The following is a 23,813-nucleotide window of genomic DNA, read 5'->3' as shown; positions in this document are numbered from 1 at the left end:
ACTAGAAATGACTAAATTAACTGCTACGTAACAAGGAATAACCATGGAACAGATGCTACAAAACACAGACAAACACAAACTTACTACAGTTCTTTTCATCTGAAGCATCTGCACAATCAATGATCTGGTTGCACTGCGCTGATTTTCCAATGCAAATCCCATCTGAACAACGGAATTCTGTTGAAGCACACGTTGAATCTGTAACATATGTTCATAAAAGATGTAAATCGTGGTGCTAAACAGACTCTTGAGGTGCATATTATATGTATTGTGTTCAAACCTTCTACCTTTTAGGATGAGGCATTCAGACTGTACCTTACATAGCCAAAAATTCAGTAGAAATATAAGGTCCAATAACCTTGAAAGCATAAGTTTCTAATTTTTAAGTTTATTTTTGAGCCTAAAAGTCTGTCTCTCTAGATACTTTGACTCAATTTGAGATAATCACCATGTGAGGAAGGAAGAAGCATTTTGAGGACTATCTATCAATCTCTCAGAATTCTTTCATGTAATGCCAGGTTGGTGTTTTTGCCTGTATGCTTTTCTCCCTACTCATATTCAGCTAAATGATTAAAAACAATGCAGTGCTTTCAAAAAAATTGCTTTTTAGTACAGCTACTCAGGTTTTAGCCATATATTCTGGAATAATTCCCACTTCAGTCTTTCTGAATTGTATCTAAGGATTTGTGTTGTCTGGTAGCTAGTCTGTATTAATTGGCAGATGCACAGATATAAATATTCATGTTTTAAGACAAAAAGAAAAACAATTCTGATATAAAAAGGAGAAAAATTCTGGCAAGTTTTGCAAAGGACACAGATATTGTTGTGCATCTGAGAAGCAAAGAAATAGAACACTAGCTACTTCAAAGAAGAATCAGTGCAGCAGATGCAGAGAAGAAATCACTCATCTTCCAACCTTTTTGCCTGTGGTAAAGTCACTCTCATTTGTTACTTCACAGAAGAAGCAGCAGCAGCTGTGTGTTCTGAGTTTTCTACAGCCAAAACCCACTCTCCTTCTAGAGGACTGCAGGTGTAAAACCGAAGTCGATTTTCATATCAGTCCCAACACGTGCTCTTTCAAACGCACCGATGTGCTGCGCAGTTTTGAACTCTAACAAAATGCACTTGTAGTTCCAAAAAAGTTACATGCATTTTCTAGCTACTTCTGTGTACATACTGAGTATTTACAGAGCAGTCCAGCATAGGGCAACAAAGATGATGAAGGGAGTGGAGCATCTCCCGTGTGAGGAAAGGCTGAGGGAGCTGGGGCTCTTTAGCTTGGAGGAGACTGAGGGGTGACCTCATTCATGTTTATAAATTTATAAAGGGTGAGTGTCAGGAGGATGGAGCCAGGCTCTTATCCATGAAAACCAATGGTAGGACAAGGGGTAATGGGTTCTAACTGGAACACAAGGGGTTCCACTTAAATTTGAGAAGAAACTTCTTCTCAGTGAGGGTGCCAGAGCCTGGCCCAGGCTGCCCAGGGAGGTTGTGGAGTCTCCTTCTCTGCAGACATTCAAACCCCCCTGGACACCTTCCTGTGGAACCTCAGCTGGGTGTTCCTGCTCCGGCAGGGGATTGGACTGGGTGAGCTTTTGAGATCCCTTCCAATCCCTGACATTCTGTGGTTGTGTGAATATTCTGAAATCACCTTGCAAGTAACAGTCATTTACCTTTACAGTCAAATTCATCAGAGTTGTCACCACAGTCATTTGCACCATCACATACTTTGTTACTTGGAACACAGCGACGATTAGAACATGGTGTGAAACCTTTCCGACAGCCTCTGTTTTCTGCAAAGTTAAGTACAAACACAAAATTTTATTTAGACACAATATATAATAAAAATAGCCTTACATTCATACCAGAAAAACATTTTAAATTAAAATGCATTTGAAACTACTGGAAAAATTTCAGAAATTGTTCGTTTATTGTCCAGCAAAAGAACTTAGACTGATAAACAGATCAGGAATAATAAAGGAAAGCACAATGAGGAAGAATGAAAGAATGATAAAAAAAGAAAAAGGAAAGCCTTATTCCAAATTTTTATTATCTCATGGTATAAAATGCCCATCTGCTTTAAATGCATTTGTTTAGACACACTTTTGTCAGGCATGTGACAATGTTTGCATATAACATCAGTAATTCTATCATAACAGAACAGAACATAAAAAAAAAATTGCCCTAAACCAAACTGGGAACAAATGGAGAGTAAAATAACAAAAATAAATATTAGTAGAAAAGTTTCTGGATTTATGAACACCAATACTGCAAGCGCTCTGCTCAAGTAGGTACACTATTGAAGAATAGATGAATTCCACATACATTGATATGTTTGAAAAATCAGGAATTATTTACTAAAGCCCTAACCATTGCAGAAATCATGCCACAATAGTAAATAAATGAACTAGTGCGTGACAGAATCACAGTTCTTCCTGCTTTTTCCAATGTGTAGCAGAAAATTCAGTATCGCTGATTTAATTGAGGTAAAATGTATGTTGTCACACTACAAATTAATATAATGTCCTTCATAAAATCATGAAGCAAATCCATGTAAAGACAAACTGGATGTTGCATTTCCATTTTTTCCAGTATTGCAGAGTATAGAATAGTTTCAGCAGCTCAGTAAACCTCAGACTACTGACATACAAGACAATTTCTCTGGAATGATAAGAAAGAGTATTTTGAGATTCCTCACCAGCTACGACTTTCTTATTTATTCCCAGGTGATTTTCCCTCTATTCTTTCAACCTACTCTCCTAACAAAGTAAGAAACTACAAAACTTTAATGTTTCTTCCATGAACTGTGAATGAAATGAATGACTGCAGTTAATAGTAGAGCCAAAGAGGTTTATTCCATATAACAATATAACTGACTGGGCTTTTTGGTGGTGGTGTAAATTTTTTTTTAATTATTTCTTATATCTAAGCAAGACACATACATAAATACAAATATATATACAAACACTTAGCAAGCAAACCTAAGAAAGCATTCACAGACATACATCCTTTCCTTTTCAGTAATCTGAAGCTGTCACTTATAATTCAAGGGCATTTTCCCCTGGTAACTAGAAGCGTTTTGTGTATTCCAGATACTTATTTCCTTGTCTGATGTGTTTTCTTCTTTTTCAGATTCAAACCTCCTTAGTTACCTACATGTAGATGATTTAATGGAATGTTTCTATTCACTTTACATGTCATGATCAAAGCAATTATCACATAGAAGTGTGAAAGCTATCGGGGCACAAACTGAAGATGAAAGAAGAAAAAAGAATACGTAGTAGCAGTTGCTATAGTCAGATGGTTGGTGTTGATTTTTTTAAGGCCAAAAAAATGAGAAGAAAGCTATTTCATTTGTTTTTTATTCCAGTATCACCCTTGGCTATTATTCCAGTATCAACCTTGGAGTTGGACTCATGGATCCTTATAGGTCTCTTCCAACTTGAGATATTCTATGATTCTATGAAATAGCAGAGATGAACTCCAGGAATTGAAGCAGATATTTTAATAAAACCATAGAGGTGGAACGTGTAAATACAACGGGTGGGTTTGAAACACCGTGAGATTGTTCATATGGGAAACAGAAGGAATACCAAGGCTGTGATATAGATAAACAGAACAAGGTAAAGGCCAAGAGTCACAGGCACGCAGGTAACAGGGAGATTTCACTGAACATGCAGGATACAGGAATTCACTAAGGCAGCAGTGATTTATGAGGATTATTGCAACAGTTGTGTTTTAGACACTGTAGCAGGTCAGCTCAGTTGGACACAAAACACCTGAAAGTGATTCAGTTAGTGTTTAGAAGGGGAAAAAAGATAAAAGAGAGAAAGACAGAATCCCTTGGGAAAATTATGAAAGTAAAGTGTAGACAGCCTGGCATCTAACTTGTTGCAAGATGAAGACTGACTGGTGTGAAGAATAATGGTATTATGAACTTGAACAGAAATTGGGTGGAAAGATGTCTCTTACACAGCTGTTTTTGTATTTTATAATACTTACATTTTAGTGTTTTCTATTTGCAATCAGAGAAAATCCCATTAAATATGGAAAACTAAATACAAATTTCTAAATTAAAGCTGAAAATACTTCATTTTTCATCTTCAAAAAATTATCTAGCTGTGGTTTTCCTTATTTTTCTTTTAGAGACAGAAATATGAAAACATTTGAGATGCTTTTTAAAAATATAATTCAGCTAATACATAAAGTTTGTGAGGAAAATAGGTTTAAATAATTCTATCCATATTGTCAGGGTTTTTTTTAATGTACAAGTTGCCATTTTCTTGTGCATCTTGGCAAGCAGTTTGTATGAATAAGTAGAAAAGTCACAGAACAACCAATATAAGCATTTATAACCAAAGTAACAACAGGAAGGTGAAATGTCTGGAAATACGTACCACAGTAGAAAAGTTTCTCATCAGACTTGTCCTTACAATGAGCGATGCCATCACAGGTCAGCTGATAATCAATGCATTCACCATTTCCACATTCAAATTCAGAATAAATGTTGCAAGTAGAATTTTTAGCTGAAAATAAACCATATTAACATGTAATTTTTAATAGTTTTGACTTTTAGTGAAAATGATAAAAATGTTGGCTGTATTTAAAATAACTCCTACACCGTTTTGGAAAACCTAAGTACAAAAAAACCACACCACAATATCAGAACATAAAAGCTTCTATAGATTGGTGGCCTAGTGAACTGGCTCTAGTGATCTTGTAGTGTCAAGCTGAGTGAGATCTGCTCACTGATCCAACTAAAACTAGGTCTAAAACCCCCAAAAATCCTGATTCCAGTCAAGCAAGTTAGTTAAGCCATCATTCAGCCACACAGCTGCTATTGCTGATGAAAGGCATTTGGTGGGAGGGAGAATAAGACTGTCCTTAGCAGAAGTACGCTCCTTGGTCCTCTTCAACTGATCACTAAACAACAGTACATTTTCCTGTTATGAAAAATACCGATTCTTGCATGAAAATAGCAGTAGCATGACCAAAATAAGCTCTGTTAGCAAAGAAGTAGGTTTGCAAAATAAGCAGTACAGGTGCATCAGTGAAGGACTACATGTCTTCATATCCCACACCAACACAGCTCTGCCGATACAGCCCAACGGTTTAAAAGTGACTCTATCAGTAGAAGAGAAGCCACTTGTTAGGCTGTTCAGGAGCAACAGACTGCTGCAGAAGAGTCTGAAGCAGGTAAACTCTCTAATCTTCTAGCACGATGGTAAATCTTGATAAATTATATCCAAAACTTAAATACAATTTTTCTTGAATGCTATAGTGACTCTACTCTTACGATCAAAAAATTTGGTTTAGAGAAGGCAGGTAGGACAAAGCTATGAAACCAAAGCAGCAGAACAAGCATAGTTGCCAGATAAAGAAGTGGAGAACATCTGAGAGATGGGATTTCTGCCCCACAGGGGTAAAGGTCCAATAAACCCCTGGAATTTGGAAGGGCTCTCTAGTTGTGACAGAAGAGCCACAAGACACGTTAACAAAGGCATAAGGAACCGCATGCTTCCTCCCCAGCTTTCCTTCCATTCCAAATCCAGCCAGCTACACTTGTTGAGGGGAGGAGCACAAAGTCCCATTCCACACTATGACTGTGGGTCATCTCTGGGGAAACAGCCCAAGGCTTTCCAGTTAATTCTCTCCTGCTAAGACGCAGCATTAGCAAAGTGACCGAGATTTTTTTCAAATTATTAGAAAAGCTGGAGAAGTGCAGGGTGAGTTTATATATCACATCTTTCCAAAATATAAGCACATAATCACAGGTTTGTAAATGTCAATTCTGCACAGGGACGCTGTGATCTAAAGGAGCTGCAATGGGTGATCATACACTTTGAACCACTTCTGAACTAGTTCTCATTTTTTTATCGTGTCCTGTGACATGACAACTTACCATAACGTAGTACAGAAAATTCTCCAACTAAACCAGTCTCCAAGGAGTCTACCTGCTTAAAGTGATATGCTCCCCAATTACTAAAACACCAACTCTACATGATTAAACACAAAAGCTGGTTAATAAGTTACACTTATTTTGTATGTCTAAGGACATGAAATGAAAATATTTGTATTCAATAGAAACAAACTGCAAATACAACGTGCTCAGTAGAACACAACTACCTAAACTGGAATTTAAGAAGAATATAAGTATTAATGCTTTTTAACCCTCCCAAAAGCCATATAAGACATAAAATAATTAAAAGCCTGGTATGTGCTGAATCGCCAAATCAATTTTTACAGTATATAGAAGCAATAAAATTAATGGCTTGAGCCAACTGTCTTTGCTTATGATAGCCAACTGCATCGCACCATAGAAAAGCACTGTCTCAGCTAGTATTACTTACTCACACATCTGTTATCATCTATCAGCATTCTGTCCCCTCGACATGAACAGTTCACTCGTCCGTCAGGAGTCAGAAGGCATAAATCATGACAACCTCCATTCATTTGTGCACAAGGAGATAACTCGCCTGAAAAACAAATGATAAAAGATGAACTCTGCTTTATTAAATTTGCTTCAATGGCCGATGTCTTTGAGAGAGCAAAGATCACCGTATCTCAGATTCATGGGCAATTGATTCAAGTTTTATCAGTCAGATGAAAATGTCAGCATGCCTCAGATGTTAGCACACTGAAGATAAACAAATGGAGTTACCTTGAACATAATAATTTTTAAACCCCACAAAACTCTAAACTGCTGATACTTTACAGGAAACAATTTAACTCCTATCAAATATGCACCAAGTCCATAGCAGAAAATGGTAATTCCATAACATTTATTTACTCATGGAAGAGGTTATATCCCATCTTTTGTTAACAGTTCCTACAATATAAATACTTTATGAAACACCATAAAATGTTTTAACTTATGTAAAAGCAAGTAAAACTCTTGAAATGAGTGATACTGGAGTTAACAAAATAGTGTATCTTTCTTTGCAACTTACAACTGTTAGTATCATTGGCAACAGCAATAATGCCCATTGGCTGATGTGGGATATCAGAACGAAGAACTTTTGTATCTCCTCCTGTGTATTTACTGGAACGCAGAATAGCTCTCCTCACTCCATCCGACCAGAAGATATAATCATCATATACAGCCAGGCTGAGAAACGTACCTGGTCCAGATTTAACAATTACCTAAAATACATAAGTACAGAACAGCAGCATGAGAAGGAATGTTACTGCTGAATAAGAAGTTTAAAAGTATAACACAAGCTGTGACTCGCATCACTTCATCATTTGAGACAAAACACTTAATTCTGCTATACTTACACCACCTGAAAAAATGAGATAACAGCACTTAAATTGGTTAAAAGGATGCTAGAAGGCTCCAAATTTCAAAAATCCTTAAGTAAAAAACCCAGGGTTTATCTAAATGTGCTTGTGAAAATACTGACTCAACACAGTACCGGCCTAATAGCCTGAACAGAAAAGAGAACAAGAGTTACTGGTTGTAGCATGGCTGGAAGTCTAAAAATTCTGTCTTTGTGAATCAAAGTAAGAAGTACGTTTCTAAACTGAAGAGCATTCAGTGCGAAACAAAAACAAGCATATAAAGACCCTGTCCTGACCTATTTTATCATGTCTAAACAGATACAAAAAATTTTAAGAATATATGTACAAATTTTAAAAAATTAAGGAAATCTGAAAAAGATATCCGTACCATCCCTTCTGCCTGAACCAGCAGAAGTCAGACTTGTTTTAACACTGAATGATACCAACATTCAGTTATGGCATGTACTCTAAGCTCGGAATAACAGACGGAAAAGTTTCATTGTTCTGCTCGTCATTGATATGGTTGCTTTAATAAAAAGCAATAACGCATTTCTTTTGGGATAAACAGATTTATCAACCTTGATCTGGAGTATTCAAATTTTACCCTTCCAACACTGTGGTGTTATTAAGAGAAAAATCTTATGATAACTAGAAAAAAACAACTGGGGACAGGGGAAGAAATTAAAGACAGAAGAAGAAATAAATTGGGTCCTTGAGGACATTGGTGAGTTTACCAATTCCCCATTGCTGTTTCTACAAAATAAATGAAAATAATTTCTCGTCTAGTTTTAAGTTGGGTTTTGTGGAAGAACAATGCCAATTACTGTTATAACCTACTAAAAATAATAATGCTTTTTGTTGTTGATATTAAATGTCACAATTATCCTGAATCAAGACTGTTTTTTCATCACTGTCATATCATGGATGGATTTGTTTTTCGTTTATTGTATCTTTTAAAAATACCTTCAGAATAACTTGGATTGCCATCACATAGCAAAAGATACCAAGGACATACTAGAATACCAGTTACAGAGAACAGTAAGTTCCTATTTCCAGAGAGCTGTCCAAGTGAGATGCAACAAAATCACAAGTGCTTCCTCTTCAATAAATCATTTCTATTTCTCCATTAAGATATTGAAAACCAAACTGAAATGCTAAATTTGCAGTGTTCCAGCTGCTACACAGATTTGCAGTTCAGCTGAATAATGTATTAAGCAACTTCATAACAGGCCTGTACTTTTCAGTGCTATTCAAAAGGAAAGCATACATCTCTGTAAATTATGACTATATTAACCAGGTTATTTGCAACCACATGTCTATTAATTGCACAATACTTATTTTCAACATCATAAATGACAATAACCAGCTTCAGCTAATGTTACATTTATGTCCGTCTCCTAGAATTTCGTGGAATCTTGAGAATACATAAATAATCTTGTTTTCCACAGCCTTGGAGATAATTTTTATCTTTTCATTAATTCCTTCTTTCAGTTCACAGAATCACAGAATGTCAGGGATTGGAATGGACATCAAAAGTTCATCCATTCCAATCCCCCTGCCGGAGCAGGAACACCCAGCTGAGGTTCCACAGGAAGGTGTCCGGGCGGGTTTGAATGTCTCCAGAGTAGGAGACTCCACAACTCCCCTGGGCAGCCTGGTCCACTGTTCTGATACCTACACTGTGAAGAAGTTTCTTCTCAAATTTAAGTGGAACCTCTTGTGTTCCAGTTTGAACCCATTACCCCTTGTCCTATCGTTGGTTGTCACTGAGAAGAGCCTGGCTCCATCCTCCTGACACTCAACCTTTACATATTTGTAAACATTAATGAGGTCACCCCTCAGTCTCCTCTTCTCCAAGCTCAAGAGCCCCAGCTCCCTCAGCCTTCCTTACATGGGAGATGCTCCACTCCCTTCAGCATCTTTGTTGTCCTACGCTGGACTCTCTCCAGCAGTTCCCTGTCCTTCTGGAACTGAGGGGTCCAGAACTGGACACAATATTCCAGGTGTGGTCTCACCAGGGCAGAGTAGAGGGACAGGAGAACCTCTCTGGACCTACTGACCACCGCCCTTCTAATACAACCCAGGATGCCATTGGCCTTCCTGGCCACAAGGGCCCAGTGATGGCTCATGGTCATCCTGCTACCCACCAGGATCCCCACGTCCCTTTACCCTACACTGCTCTCTAATAGGTCATTCCCCAACCTATACTGGAACCTGGGGTTGTTCCTACCCAGATGCAAGACTCTACACTTGCCCTTGTTATATTTCATTAAATTTTTCCCTGCCCAACTCTCCAGCCTGTTCAGGTCTCTGGATGGCAGCACAGCCTTCTGGTGTGTGAGCCACTCCTCCCAGCTTAGTGTTATCAGCAGACTTGCTGATACTACACTCTATTCCCTCGTCCAAATCGTTGATGAATATATTGAATAATATCGGCCCCAGTAGTGACCCCTGAGTCACTGCACTAGATACTGGACTCTGCCCCATTGACCATGACTCTCTGGCTTCTTTCCTTCAGCCAGTTTGCAGTCCACCTCACTACCTGATCGTCCAGACCGCACTCCCTCAGTTTAGCTGTAAGGATGCTGTGGGAGACTGTGTCAAATGCCTTACTGAAGTCAAGGTAGACCACATCTACCGCTCTGCCATCATCCATCCACCTCGTTATGTCCTCATAAAAGTCCTCATGTTGGTCAAGCATGACTTCCCCTTGGTGAAGTTAACTGTCCCTAATGATCCTCTTATCCCTTATCCTTGATATGCTTTGAGATGGCACCAAGAATAAGTTCTACCCAGGTAACTAAGGTTTGACACCAAAATAACTCAGCAAACAGTCCCGAACCATGTGTTGTATCAGTGTCAGCTGCCCAGCTCACAAAAGTTTGAGGATGTTATTTGGGAACTACTTAAAAAGAAAGCCACTCAATGTCACCGAACTCCTTAGAAAATAGAACGATTATGCTGACGGATATTTCACTCTTCTGGTTCTGGTCTTTTCCAGGCGAATGTTCACAGGAAACAAAGGTTTTTTTGATCAGACTTGCAAGAGGAAAACAAACAAACAAAGCCCCACAACAAAAACCAGAACACTTCTGCTACAACTGACATATTTGTATTGCTGAACAGAGAAAATTAAAAAATCCATCACAACTTCACTTCTAGTACCATTAATTTTCAAGCTTATCCACGCTATTCTATCTGCTTTTTAAACACAGAAAGAACGAATTGATTAAAAGCCTTGAACCTAAAATTAAACTATTGTCACAGTTAATATTGTAATAGGGGGAATAGAAGACGCAAAACACAATTAAATGTTTGGGTGGTAAACTGTGTGTGTTGTGCTAACAATATCAATTTTTACTAGCATTTCTTGTTTCTCTACTATTACTTCTTCTAGTCTTGTTTAACAAAATCACAGGGAACCAGTAGAAACTGATGAAATAATATCTGTATGGAGAGTAGGCTGAATTTTATTTTATTTCTAGAAAACCATCCAAGCTTATTAAAACATCTGCCATTTGGGTGACATTATTTTCCTTTGGGTCAGTTTTCACATCTGATTATTTATTAGTATTAATATATAGAGAGTACAGCAATGTGGTTCTTCAACTCAGAATTGCATTTGGGACCTGCATCTTTTTGTAAACACTCATGTTCAGACCTTAGTGAGAATCTGTTCTAAAACTTATTAGTATATTCTGATTTTAATGGGGTTAGACATGCAACATTTCTAATTGTTAATATCTTACATGATTTATCTCTCTTCTGGTTACCATGGCCAATCTCACTTCTATCCTGCCACATTGAGTTATTCAGCCACTTCTCAAGGTAAAATGATGTCATCATCAATATTATCCAAGAATAGACCAAAAATCAGTCTGCTCTCCTCAGTCATACTTGTACTACAAATAAAATAATGATATGTCTGAAAAGTAATTTTAGATGTCAATCATATATGCGATCATATATATGCACAGCCAAACCTTTAACTTCCACTTCTGCATTTACTAGACTGAAGAACAGATCTGATAAAATGATAACACAAGCTGAACACCAACTCTGGAACTTGTTTGACTGCTTAAATACAGAATTCCAACAGAATCAAGCCATGTATTCTAGAAATTTAAAGTTATAACTACTGGAAAGTTGTAAGTACACAAATAATGTAATTACTGGAGACATCCCTAAACCTATACTGATTTTAACCTGTAGACTCACAAAACTGTAACTGACACCAAAACATTCCAACATTGATGTTAGAAAATTACTGGACTTCTGTTTACAGGAAATTAACTATATTTCTGGCTTCTTCATAAATAAAATTGTACAGAATACTCAACACTGAAGAAGAAAAGGGAACAAAAAAAAAAAAAACAAAATAGCTCACCATTTATTGGAAAAATAAATCCAAAACACAAAATCACCTTCATTTGATGATGACCTAGACTCTGTATTCATGAACAAAATATTATAACAAAAGCACTCAGCAGCTAGAAACAGCTGTACCCAAAATATTAAGTCCAACTAAGGGCAGGAGGAAAAATGGAAGAAAAAGGGGGAGGGATTGTGAATTAACAATTGCCTTTTTTAAAATAAAAACAACAGGAAGATCTTACAGAGCAGAACAAAGACCATATCTTAACAAAAGTAACAAAAACTTTATTCCAAACTTGAAAGAGTACTCCAACACACAAATGCTGGTATTAAAATACCAGCTCAACACAAAATCAATAAACTCTTACAATCCACTTAAGCGAGTCAATTCAATATTGCTAAATTATTTTCTACCCATTCATTGTACTACATTATTGTAGTGAGTAGAACAAAGAAAGAAGCTGCTACCTGGAATAAAATACATTATATTACATTAGCATTTCATGTCCTACTTTATAATTTCTACCTCTGTTGAAAACAAGGAAGCATAGACAGCGAGGAAAAGGGTCATCTATTTAAACTATTTTTGAGAGGTGTTTGATGGACGTTGCTGAAACACCCTAAAGAATCTCCGATTACCAAAACATTGGAATGATTATTACTTGTTTTATTCTAATGTTACAGAAACCAAAGAGACTTCATTTTTTTTTGGTATGGCAATCCCCATCTAACTAATACAAGAAAAAAGTGCCTTCAGAACCCCAGAACCACACACAATTCTGTTTCAAAGCTCACAGCAGGCGAGAAGTCAGATCAGTATTTGTGACAACAGAGTTAGTTGATTCTACCTCTACAGGTATTGGTGTGGGACAACTAAGAGCAGTACAGCCTTCTATAGGTAACATGCTTGAGGTCCCAAAAAGCCTTCAGAAGAACATGCTGGGCTCAGCTTATTGTTTTCAGGAACATTTTTCTTTATATACTGGGGAAGAGAGTTTACATGACAAAGCCAAACCAAGAGACAATATACTAAGAAAGCTAGAAATTTCAATGTTCAATGGTTGAGAAAATTGAGTAACCAGTTTGTCCTTGTGATGCAAAGTGAAAGCCAGAGGTTTGATAAAATGGTAGGATTTGGTGACGGTTTCTGAAAGGAGTACTTCATGAAATACGAGAAATGTAGAGCTAAACATGTAACAAAATTGTGAGCACAGATCAACTACCATCAGTATATTCCAAGTAAAAGGTCTACTTGAGCTGAAACTAGTAGATTGTTGAAGGACCAAAATGTATTATAATAAAAGAGTAATGGACTATGGTTGAATATATCTGAAAATGGAGAAATAAAAAACAATAATAAAAAAAGATTTATAGAGTAAAACTCAAGCATTATGCAAAAGAAATTCTAGTGTATTCAGGAAAGTTTGGTAGTGGAAGGACAATCATAACCATCCTATGTAAAGCTGAACATTTCTCTACCTCTTCTACTGAAGTTAGTTCTACTTATTTTTTTTTTCAAGTTGATACAGATCTTTTAAGACAGTGATGTTTCAAGCTCAATACCAAAGGAAACAGATTTTGTGGCAAGGGTCTGCATCTCCAGAAGCTCATCCAGAAACTGGAATGTGTTGAGTAAACAGAGTATTACTTGTATTACAGAAGCATTTTCAGTTTTAAATCTAATATACAACTAATATTAAGAGAAACTTAAGCAACTAGTGACCTTTCCGTAACATTTCCATTTTAAAGACGCTAACAAATGCAAACAAATAGATTTACAATGAATATGTTTGGGAGTTTTGTTTTACTTACATATCTTTGTGATCCATCATATTCACACCTCTCAATTTTTCCCAAGCTTCCATCTGAAAAGTAAAGTTTCTCCGCCCTATGATCAATGGTAAGTCCATTTGGTGTCAGAATATCTGTACTAATGATAACCTGTGCATTTTTGCCTGAGAGGGTAGATCTCATGACGCTTGGGAGCTGCTCATTCCAGTTAGTCCAAAACATTAAGCTGTATTAAAATCAAAATAACAAATAAAACCATAAGATACATTTTATAATTTAATTCTCCATGAAATGAGTAACAGAAAAAACATACTTTCATAGACAATTATGAATGGTATCTATAAATAATTGTGATAAGGTGAATAAGGAAACATGATTGCCAATATCCTATAAATTATAGGAGTTTCCTAGTTCATTAACTTGTTTACGAGTACAGATTTTTTTTCTCTTCATGGGTCTGTTCAAGTCTGATCACATCTCTATACTAATATATCACTACAGATAGATATAAAATGTTTAACAATATAAACTTAATTCTGCTAATGAGTATATTAGTAATTCCTAACAGTGAAATTAATCTGCATCTTTTTCCGTATTGAAACTGTCATACAGACTGAAGGACTGGTACACAAAGTTGATAATAGGGAATCAAGTGACCTTAATCTGCTCTGCAAGAGACACAATCAGCCCTTGCTCCTGTCAAAACAGTGGTGGACAAAATGTTATGGAAAGACATGTGGATGTAATTTATACGCTAATTAGAACCTACGCATCTTCTCATTGCAATCTCCATTGATATTTAGTGGGTTTATTTATGATACCTAAATAAATTGTATCTTACAATACAGCATAAACTCTTAATTTGCATGAATGGTACGTGAAGTCACACATGGAAATAAGCTCCTTATCTACCCCACGCAACACTGTACATTCAGCTATCACAAATTAAAAATAGAACATAATAAAGCAGAAACGTAGCCGAGCCTCCCCAAAGGGGAGCCAGCTACAAGAAACAGAAAAAATAGTTTGCCTTTCTTCCAGAATTAACAGGGAAGATGAAAGCAACTCAAGATTTTTGAGACACTTATTAGCAAAAGGGTGAAGTAGAAATATAAAGCCTCCTATTATGTTACTAGGAAACAAAGTCTTCCTGCAAGTGGCAGGAAGGGAACTAAGTTAGACCTCTTTCCAGGATGATGTCCATAAGCACTGTAAATGTACATCTCCTGTCATACGATGTTATACAACGCTGATCTTCAAAATATACACATGGGCCTATCAATGTGCCACAGAAGAAACTCAGATTCCTTTTGGTAAATGTTTTTTTTTTTTTTCTTATTTAAGCAATGAAAGTATCATCTTACAAAATAAAACAGTAAAACGATCAGTCTTGATAATTTGCATTTAGTTCACTTTTCTTAAAACCAGCTTGAGTTTTTTAATATTCCAAGAAAATGTAATATTTGCTCTGAAACATAACAACATAAAAATGTTGCATCTAACTTTGCAGTTGCTTTAACAAAAAATAATATGAACATCTGTCTCCTAAACTCAAAAATCTACTTAATCTTCATAGAGTTCAGCAGTATTAGTTGACTACAAAGCAGAGAAGCATTGCTGTGTCCTTGACATTAGGCAAAAATTGAAACCTGGTAAGAAAGATATAATACATACTTTTGACATTCGTCTAGAGCTAATACGTGCGGATGATCATCTTCAGACATTGTAATCACTGCTTCCCGGTTGAAAGCTCCTCGACGTCTCTGGTCAACAGTGTGTCTTGTGATGGAGGATGTGGTTGAACTGGTCCAATAGAGAGTGTCCCAAGCCCTGTGATACGCAAGTCCCTCCACTGACCCAACATCTGCAAACACAGTTACAGACAGAGCAAATAAAACTCCTTCTAACAAGACATTTTTCTTTTTCCTTGAAGTTGATTCTGTAGAATCACAGAGTTCGACTATTTCAGCCTGTTGACTGTCAATTCTTTTGTCGTTTCACCTGTTCATTTTTTTTATGGGAATCAAAGTATTTTTACTTTATTAATAAATGTCAATAAAGAAACAGAGTGCAAAATTACTATTAATATCCCTGTAATATAGTTCTCAATTCTAACACTCATTAAATTAATATCAGTGCAGTGTCCCCAGATAGTACATTAGAAGTAATAAGCATTTATTCAAGACAGCATTAATTTAGTCACAACTTCAAACATCATTTAAGTCAAGTCTTGTCCACTAATTACTTGTATTATTTAGCATTATCTTTCTATGTATTTACTAACACAGATACACACTACACTAATAGGGATCAAAGTGTCCTGTTGTTATTAACCGTATAAGCTTTTTTGAACCACCTGAAAAATACTGAAAAAAAGACCAACTCTGAATGTCTGAGCAGCAATACATCATTTCAATAAGCCACACTAACACATTCATTCTACATAAAAAAAACCTGTGAGCTAGAAACAAAAGCAAATATTAATAAGCAGCTAAAGCATATATTTAATGTCCAGAGAAGATAAATTGTATCTGGTTCCAATATATAAAAGTGACAGGCTGTGAGAAATAGGAATAATTATTTCCTACCATTACGTTTGAATTACTACATAACGTTCGTTGATTACTTCACTTATTATTTTGTTAGAAAAAAAAAATTTTAGATCAGAAGGTTCATGGAGCTTATTAATGAGCTACAGAAAGCAAAAATCTAGAAATATAATAAGAATTACATTATGCTGGTTACCACAATTTACATTCAGTTTGCTGGGAGATGTAATTTTTAGCATGCAATTCATACACACAGCACAGAAAGTCCCAAAATAAGTTTGATCACACTGGAACTGCTAACCCTAAATCAAAATTATGAGGCAAATAAATCAAAACTGTGGAACAAACAATTACGTATCAGCTCTTTTATGTTCCTCATCCTAAAGCACTTGGTTAATCTCTGACTACATTTTCATGACTTATCTGAAGTGTCAGTGACTTGTCTTAAAGAAGAAAGAATAGAAAAAATGAATAAGATGACACTCCTTAAAGGGAAGTGAATATACATAAAAATGGCTTTCCTACGTATGAAGGAGAATTTATGAGAAGATATATTCAGTACACTTCCAAGTAACTCAAAAGAGTGACCGAGTGTAACTATAAAAACTGTATCGAAGGCAACTTGAAAATTACAACAAATGCTTCTGCTCATTGCAGAGATGACCTTTAGATAAGAACTCTGGTTTTCTGAAATATGAGGAAGTTACAAGTATTCCTTCTTCAAATGCAATATTTAGTTGTCTTATTCATTTATTGTGAATTTTAAACATTAAAAACTTATTGAGATGCAGCAACGGTTTTAATTTTTGTTCCAGAAATCACCTACTGAAGTAAAATAATCAGTTATTTCAAACATCATGACAGAACTGTGCAAACACCTACTGAAGTAGTTTAAAACCGTCTAGAATACGCCTGAATGCAGGTTTATTATGAACTATGGTTTACGCAGTTTCTGGGTATGTCTGTCTGTACTATGCACTGAGACTTCGTCGCTTCACTCTTGGGTCTTGCACCCCTCAACCCCCACATCACTTTATACCAGGGGAAACTTCTGGGACGAAACAACTAATTCCTTCCAAAACATAACCCAGGTAATTCTTCTGGGAAAAATTCGCTTCTCCTTCTGAAAAACAAAACCTCTTTGGGGAGTATAAACAAGACCACACCAGGTTTTGTTCCTTTTGCCTACAGACACTCCACAATCTCTACAAGTCAAACACACCTTAACTTTCTCACACTATGCTTCAGGACGTGTAAAAAAATATTCCTGACATCACAATATCAAAATATCCCTCTGAGGACTGACAAACAGCCAGCACACAACTTTAGGTAGCATGAGCCAGAAAAACTAAACAAATAATACTGGTCACCTCTTCCAAATCTTCACTAACTGTGAAATTAAATGAAAGTTTAGTGTGATAAATGAGGAATACAATTCTAACTTAATCTACTAATTCCCACTAAAATGATATTCTAAATCCCAATCTACCACTACTCTGTATTCTCTAAACTAAAAATAACGCTCTTCGGTATAATTTGGACAACACTCTTAGATAGACGGTTTAACCCTTAAGTTTCTCTGTGTGGAGTCAGGATTGGGTCTCAACGATCCTTGTGGGTCCCTCCCAACTTGGAATATTCTGGATTAATGACAGAAAAAAAAAAAAATGACAGAAGGTGTATTTGTAATTAATCAGAGCATCTATTGCACTATTTTTACCTTTCACATCTGTGAATGGCAAGTATTGCCTCATCTTTATTATGTAATCTCATGAATTTCTATGAACTTGAGCTTTGTTTCTTGTCTGAATCTGTCAAGAAATTGGAAAGCAAACTGTTTATACAACATAGCCTAAAACTCTTCTGTAGTAGACGACAGATAATGATGTTGTTTCTGCCACAGCTAAATGTGAGGAACTGAAACACAACTAGAATGATAACTGTTCTCTTCAAATATTAATACAAGATGCATAGGTTTACTTGTAATTTCTATGCTCACAAGAATAACTCAGTTTTTCTGCAGGAATCAGAAAGTAGAGCTTCATGTGCCTAAACTGGACCAACACATCACACTGCAAACTCCACATCGAGGTCTGAAAATAGTGACAGAAGAAGGTTTAATTCCACATTATTATTTATAAATGGTAATTTATAAATTTTCAGAAAACAGAATAATTGAAAATTATGTCATATATGGAGACAAGCAAACTTCTAGCACACGGATCAAAAAATGGATCATCTCCTTGTTTTAATAAAATATCTAAAATGTGACATTTTGAAAAACCTTGCCATATATATGTATGTTCTGACTGAAGCAGAACTAAACCAAAGCATATTATTTGAAATAGAAAAGCAGCAACGACTTTGAAAGAAAAGAAAGAAGCAAAGGTTAAAAAAAACAAATAAACAAACAAAAAGACCCCAAAAAACTGAAACCACAAGAAATCTCGATCATAATGGGAATTTCAAAGACAAACACTGTGACTGAAAAAGAATAGATAAATCTGAAAATAACCCAGCAACAGAATTAGGTTGTGAAAGCTGCCTAAAATCATTGATATCCATTTACCAAAACATTTTCTCACAAATAAAACTTCAGGAACTGCTATATGCACATATGCTTTTAAAGAAGAAGAGAGGGCTCCTTAATAGATGATCACATCTTTGAGCAAATTAAGTCTGAAACTATCAGAAAAGTTCAGCTGACCAGCCTGTGGATGGTAAGACCTTCATAAATACCACACGCAGAAAAAGATCACAGTAACTTTTTTTTTTAATAAAACAGAAAAAAAAAAATCATTCAGAGGAATTCAATTACCTTATATGACAAGAAAAAAACCCACTAATTAAATATAAAACTGTCTGCTGCAAACACACGCCGTGTGAATTTGCTTTGCTCCACCAAAAGTATCAATTTTGAAGGATTTATACCAAGCGCTCTTTTTGCCAATAAACTTTGATCATGCTCCTTACCTATGGAACTGAAAACTCTACTAATGCAGAAGAGAATAAATGAAAATGTTTAGAAATCTGTAAGTAAGGTGGTTTGAAAGTCAATGGCATAAGACCTAGAGAGTAGGTGCTAAAGCAATCCAAGATTTATGTAAATTCTTAGAACAGAAAATACAACTAAGTTTCTTCTTATTAGCATGTACTAAGGAGTCACCATCCCTGCAGGTTTCTAAAACACGTTTAGACGAGGTTCTTAGGGACATGGTTTAGTGCTAGAGTTAGGTTATGGTTGGACTCGATGATCCTGAGGGTCTCTTCCAACTGAAATGATTGCATGGTTCTCCTGTATGTAGTACGAGTTGGATGAAATATCATCAGTACGCTACTCAGGCAAATCTTCAGCGTAATAAGTTATTAGTGCTAAGACAACATGTTTTGATCTTATATTAGTTAGTGACGAATCCCCAAATTCCTATAAATCCTTTTCCCAATGATAAAATCGGTGGCAACTGAGGAGAGAAACGGACCTAGAAATGGTCCTGTAGCCACTTTCAGGTGGTTCCTTAAAACTAAAACCTCCTCACAACTCCATAGTCTTACAGAAGATTCCCAAGCAACTGCATTCTAGTGCATTTTTTTTTTTTTTTTTTTTTTTAAAGTTAATCTATCATTAGATATTCAGTTACTATAAATGTATGAGAAAAATATACTCCTCCTATCTGGTGCTACAGCTGGGGGATTCAGTTCCAAAATCTACTGACAGAACGAAAATCAGCCATTTGTTTACTCTCAGATTCATATTTTCACAGCATCATGTAATATTCTGAATTAGTAAAGCATAAAGAAACTGGAAATGAAAAGAAACACATTTGTTTCACTGACATATTGAATTAAAACACTGATAGCATTAGATGCCTACAGCACTGATTAAATTTATTCTAGCCATGAAGCAACAGTTTGTGATTTTCACATGAATAGCATACTTAAATGAAAGGAACATTAATACAATATGATATTAATATACAAATACTCACATTATTCACCTGCCACTGACATTCTGAATTAAATCAGTAATGGGGTGTATAACTGATTAAATATCTACACAAGAGAATGCAACAGCTTATGATTTACAAAGGCAATGGTAGAGTGATCACATCATTACGTTGCCAAACGCTATCTATCACTTTTACTGAACTTAACGAAGATGGATTGCATCCCACAGCTGAGATGCAGCCTATAAATATTGTCACGCTGATCTTCATCTGACTTTCCCAGTGAACAGACAAGCAACAAATCAATAACTGAAGAATCCAGATTAAAGCTCCCTCATTATTGCAAACAGAAAATAAAAATACTAGAGGACACAAAGCTTTAATTATCCTATAGTTCTTGCCACTGACTTTTGGTAATGTATATACTATTTCTCAGTTTCCTAGATTTTTATCTCCTATTTTCGACTTTTAAAATTCTCCAGAAAGTTTACAGTCAAAACTTTTCCAGTTGTACCAGTTCAATTACATTTTTCCTTTAATCTCATATTTTTACCAACTCCTTTTCTCTAGTGAAGTTTTAAAACAAAAACAACTGTCAACATCATAATTTTTTTTAATACCGAAAAGCCATCATCATAATAAAATTGAGAATAAACAGCACTGTAATATCAGAACTTTGGAGAAGGCTTTAATGTTCAGTACTTAGCATGAAATATCTGCTCAAACTTTATTTATTCTCTGAATTGTTTTTCCCAATTTACCTTTCAGGATGCAGCCCGACAATTGTGATACCAGACTGGTTACAGGAGATGTTGCTGCTTTTTGGTCTCAGTCTGTTTGTTAAGATTACGGTACTAGATAACAGGTGGTCATAATTTGATCTGAGGTGAAAAGAACTCCTCACAAGCAATAAACACCTGAAGGGTTTATAGTTCACAAATCTAACTGACTGTACAATGACATTAAATAATCCTTTGCCCTTCTATTTGGCTCTTCAAGTATCATGAAGCAGGAAGCCATTTGCTAAACAAAAAAATCCGAGACAAAACTACACGCACACAAGAAGAATATAAAAATCTAATAAATGGGAAGACGAGGTCCATTTGTCTCAAAAATTAGAGGGTGATTTAATTTCTTAATTGCTTCTGTCAGTCATATGTAAAACAAGGTTTTCATATATTCTATTACTAGACCAATCTTAAATATCAAACGTAGCATAAACAACTCTTAATTGTAATAAACAATTATTTTCATGTCCTATTTAGCCTAATAATATTTTTTTAATTTATAGCACATGTAAACTTTTCTAAAATTATAGCATGAATCAGAAAACATCTATATAATGTTTCTCTGTGTCCAAAATACAAAACTATGCCATACGCTATTACACATTTAAGACTATTAAATGCAGTCAGATTAGTATAAACAAAAGCTTTGGATTCTTTCAAGGCAACGACTAGCTTAAGTCAGAGCCCTGTAAAAGTTTTACATCAAGAAATAGCCAATTAATAGACAATTAATTTATACATTTCAAATGTTAGATTTTTTTTGGTCCCCTATCAGCATTGGTGTTTTCTCTACATTTCGCTTTATGGTTTAACTTACACAGACAAGCTCAGGAATTCACAATGAGAGAACAGAAACAATGTCACTAACTTTTTGGTCATTTTTACCTGAATGTACATGGAACAAGTAATCAACTCCGTAAAATGAGGAAAAAAGTGATTTTGAAAACAGCAAGCATGTTTCAGAACTACGTTTATATACGAATAAACACTGGGTTTCTTTTTGCTTCCAGATAATAGCATTTAAAAGACACACTAGTCAAGCACAGTAGATGGTATTATAATAATTGTTCATGATAATCAGCTTTTAAAAATCAAATCTGGTTTATGTTACTAAATACAAAAATTATACATTTAATTCTACGTCTACATTCTTGTGGAAAATAATCTCAAAGAAAGATTTATCCCTTTTAATGTGAGGGGAAAACCAAAACCAAACAAAAAATACAAACAACTTTTTATGAGGAAATCTATTTCTACTCCCAATTACTTTTTTCCCATCAATGGATACGGCCATTCCACAGCTGTTCCCTGACAGCTTACTGACAAAAACCACATCAACAGAGACGTAAACCTGCAATATTCTGTCCTCCATTATCCCATATATAACTTACTCCTTGATCATGTTTAGGGACTGTCTCAGGGTCAGCAGGAAATAGGTAGCAAAGGAATAATGATGCATCACATGCTTAAGGACATATATGGAACTCAACAATTTAGAAACACAATAGTATTTTGTATAACTAAACTATAACCCTTCCAGTATATTAACAGCTCAATATGTCATTACGAGTTAAAAAGTTACAATATCGTAATTTCAAAATAGTTGAAGTATCCGCATAAAAGAGGCTTTAAAAGCAGAAAGACTTTTAGAATGGAAAGCTAAGATATAGCTATGAAGTATTCTACTAAGTTTTTAAAAAATCCATGATTGTTATGGAAGATTTTTTTTCCTAATTACAAGAGCCCACATTATCTTTTTATACTACTCAGCCTCACCACCTTCAAATCAATAAAAATTAACATTTCCATGAGAAAGACTACCCTAAGACTAATAAGTCTCCTAATAAATACACATAATCACAGATCTTTCATGTCACTGTTGAAGTAAGACCAAACAGTGCAGGATATTAGAAACATTAACAGCAGAATAGCCTAATAACTTAACAATATTAGCTGGATCCCATTATTCTTTAGAATAAAACAAAGGAGAAATGTCAAAAGCTGTTCCTCTGTAGGGCTTTTTACTGACAATTCACTAAATACAGTTTTGCATTTCACGCAAAAAAGCCACGGCTGTTACATAAAAGTTTCTATCAGCAAATATTTCCATCAATAAAAATCGAAAGGCAATATGGAAAGTTGAAGCAATCACAAAAAATATTAATTCTTCACAAATAACCTCAAGTTTAATAGGCAGAAGCACCTTTCCAAATACTGAGGTACGGAACGGTCGGGACAAGCGGAACTGAAAGCTCCCTGTATGGCAGCGTCCATCACAAATACATTTCAGAGTTTCAGACCAGGAACAGCTCAACAACGCATGAAATGTGCAGAAATATGTATTTCTAGAATAACAACTCCTTAAAATAGAGTCAGTAAACTTTACAGTAAGTAACTTACTGTAGGTGAATAAAGCTCATAAACCTTACCATTAATGACAGTATCAAGATACATCCAGAAACAACAAGTAGTCAGAACCTAGACACTATGGTTTTCACTAACAAGGCTGCAATGTTAATAATAGATTTTAGTTTTTGCCATATAAGTGTTCTAGACTTAACAGCCACCTCTCACTTTTACTCCTTTAAAAAGTGAAAAATCACTGGACCTATATTCCGATATATACAATTAGGAATCCAATTCATTCATGTAATGAAAAGCAAAACTATTAAAGTATTAATTTTTAACAGATAAAAAACTTCTTTCCTGGAGAAGAAAGCTCCAAAACTAAAGAGACGTCATACAATGTACCAAATTTAACGCTCTGTAAGAGAAATGGGAACATAAATGCCTTTTTGACAGTTAAATTGGACCCATTTAGTTAGAAAGAATAGTAGCACACATTGGAACACCTTTAAAAGATTCAGATTGTAAAAAGCCTTACAATACATCACAGGATCTGACACTTTATGTTAGCAGTGAAAAGATTTTTGCCTTTACAGACACTAGTGCCTCAAGTTCAAAACAGAAGCACCGTTTTCTTCACATAACACTCCCTTTTGTGCTGTGAAAGATGTTACACCGGCAAAACGTCTCAGTGCCGTTGTTTACACAGCTCATTCAGCTCATCTTAATATTTTTTCTGC

General features: G+C 35.5%; 1 protein-coding gene across 4 annotated transcripts in view; it reads right to left on the bottom strand.

Annotated features, from left to right (window-relative positions):
- The window catches only part of LRP1B (LDL receptor related protein 1B), a 687,296-nt gene that overhangs the window by 133,726 nt on the left and 529,757 nt on the right, over positions 1-23,813 (bottom strand). For all 4 annotated transcript variants that reach the window (XM_065840662.2, XM_071810731.1, XM_071810729.1 and 1 more), the window contains exons 42-48: positions 15,121-15,310; positions 13,468-13,672; positions 6,951-7,143; positions 6,351-6,476; positions 4,398-4,526; positions 1,674-1,793; positions 85-198 (exon numbers count right to left, since the gene is read on the bottom strand). In XM_065840662.2, coding sequence (XP_065696734.1) covers positions 85-198; positions 1,674-1,793; positions 4,398-4,526; positions 6,351-6,476; positions 6,951-7,143; positions 13,468-13,672; positions 15,121-15,310 — 1,077 coding nt within the window. The remainder of the gene's footprint in view (positions 1-84; positions 199-1,673; positions 1,794-4,397; positions 4,527-6,350; positions 6,477-6,950; positions 7,144-13,467; positions 13,673-15,120; positions 15,311-23,813) is intronic.

The sequence above is a fragment of the Patagioenas fasciata genome, chromosome 7, assembly GCF_037038585.1.
Source record: "Patagioenas fasciata isolate bPatFas1 chromosome 7, bPatFas1.hap1, whole genome shotgun sequence".
Taxonomy (NCBI): Eukaryota; Metazoa; Chordata; class Aves; order Columbiformes; family Columbidae; genus Patagioenas; species Patagioenas fasciata.
Note: the sequence above shows the minus strand (reverse complement) of the source record. Positions and strands in the feature narration are given on the sequence as shown.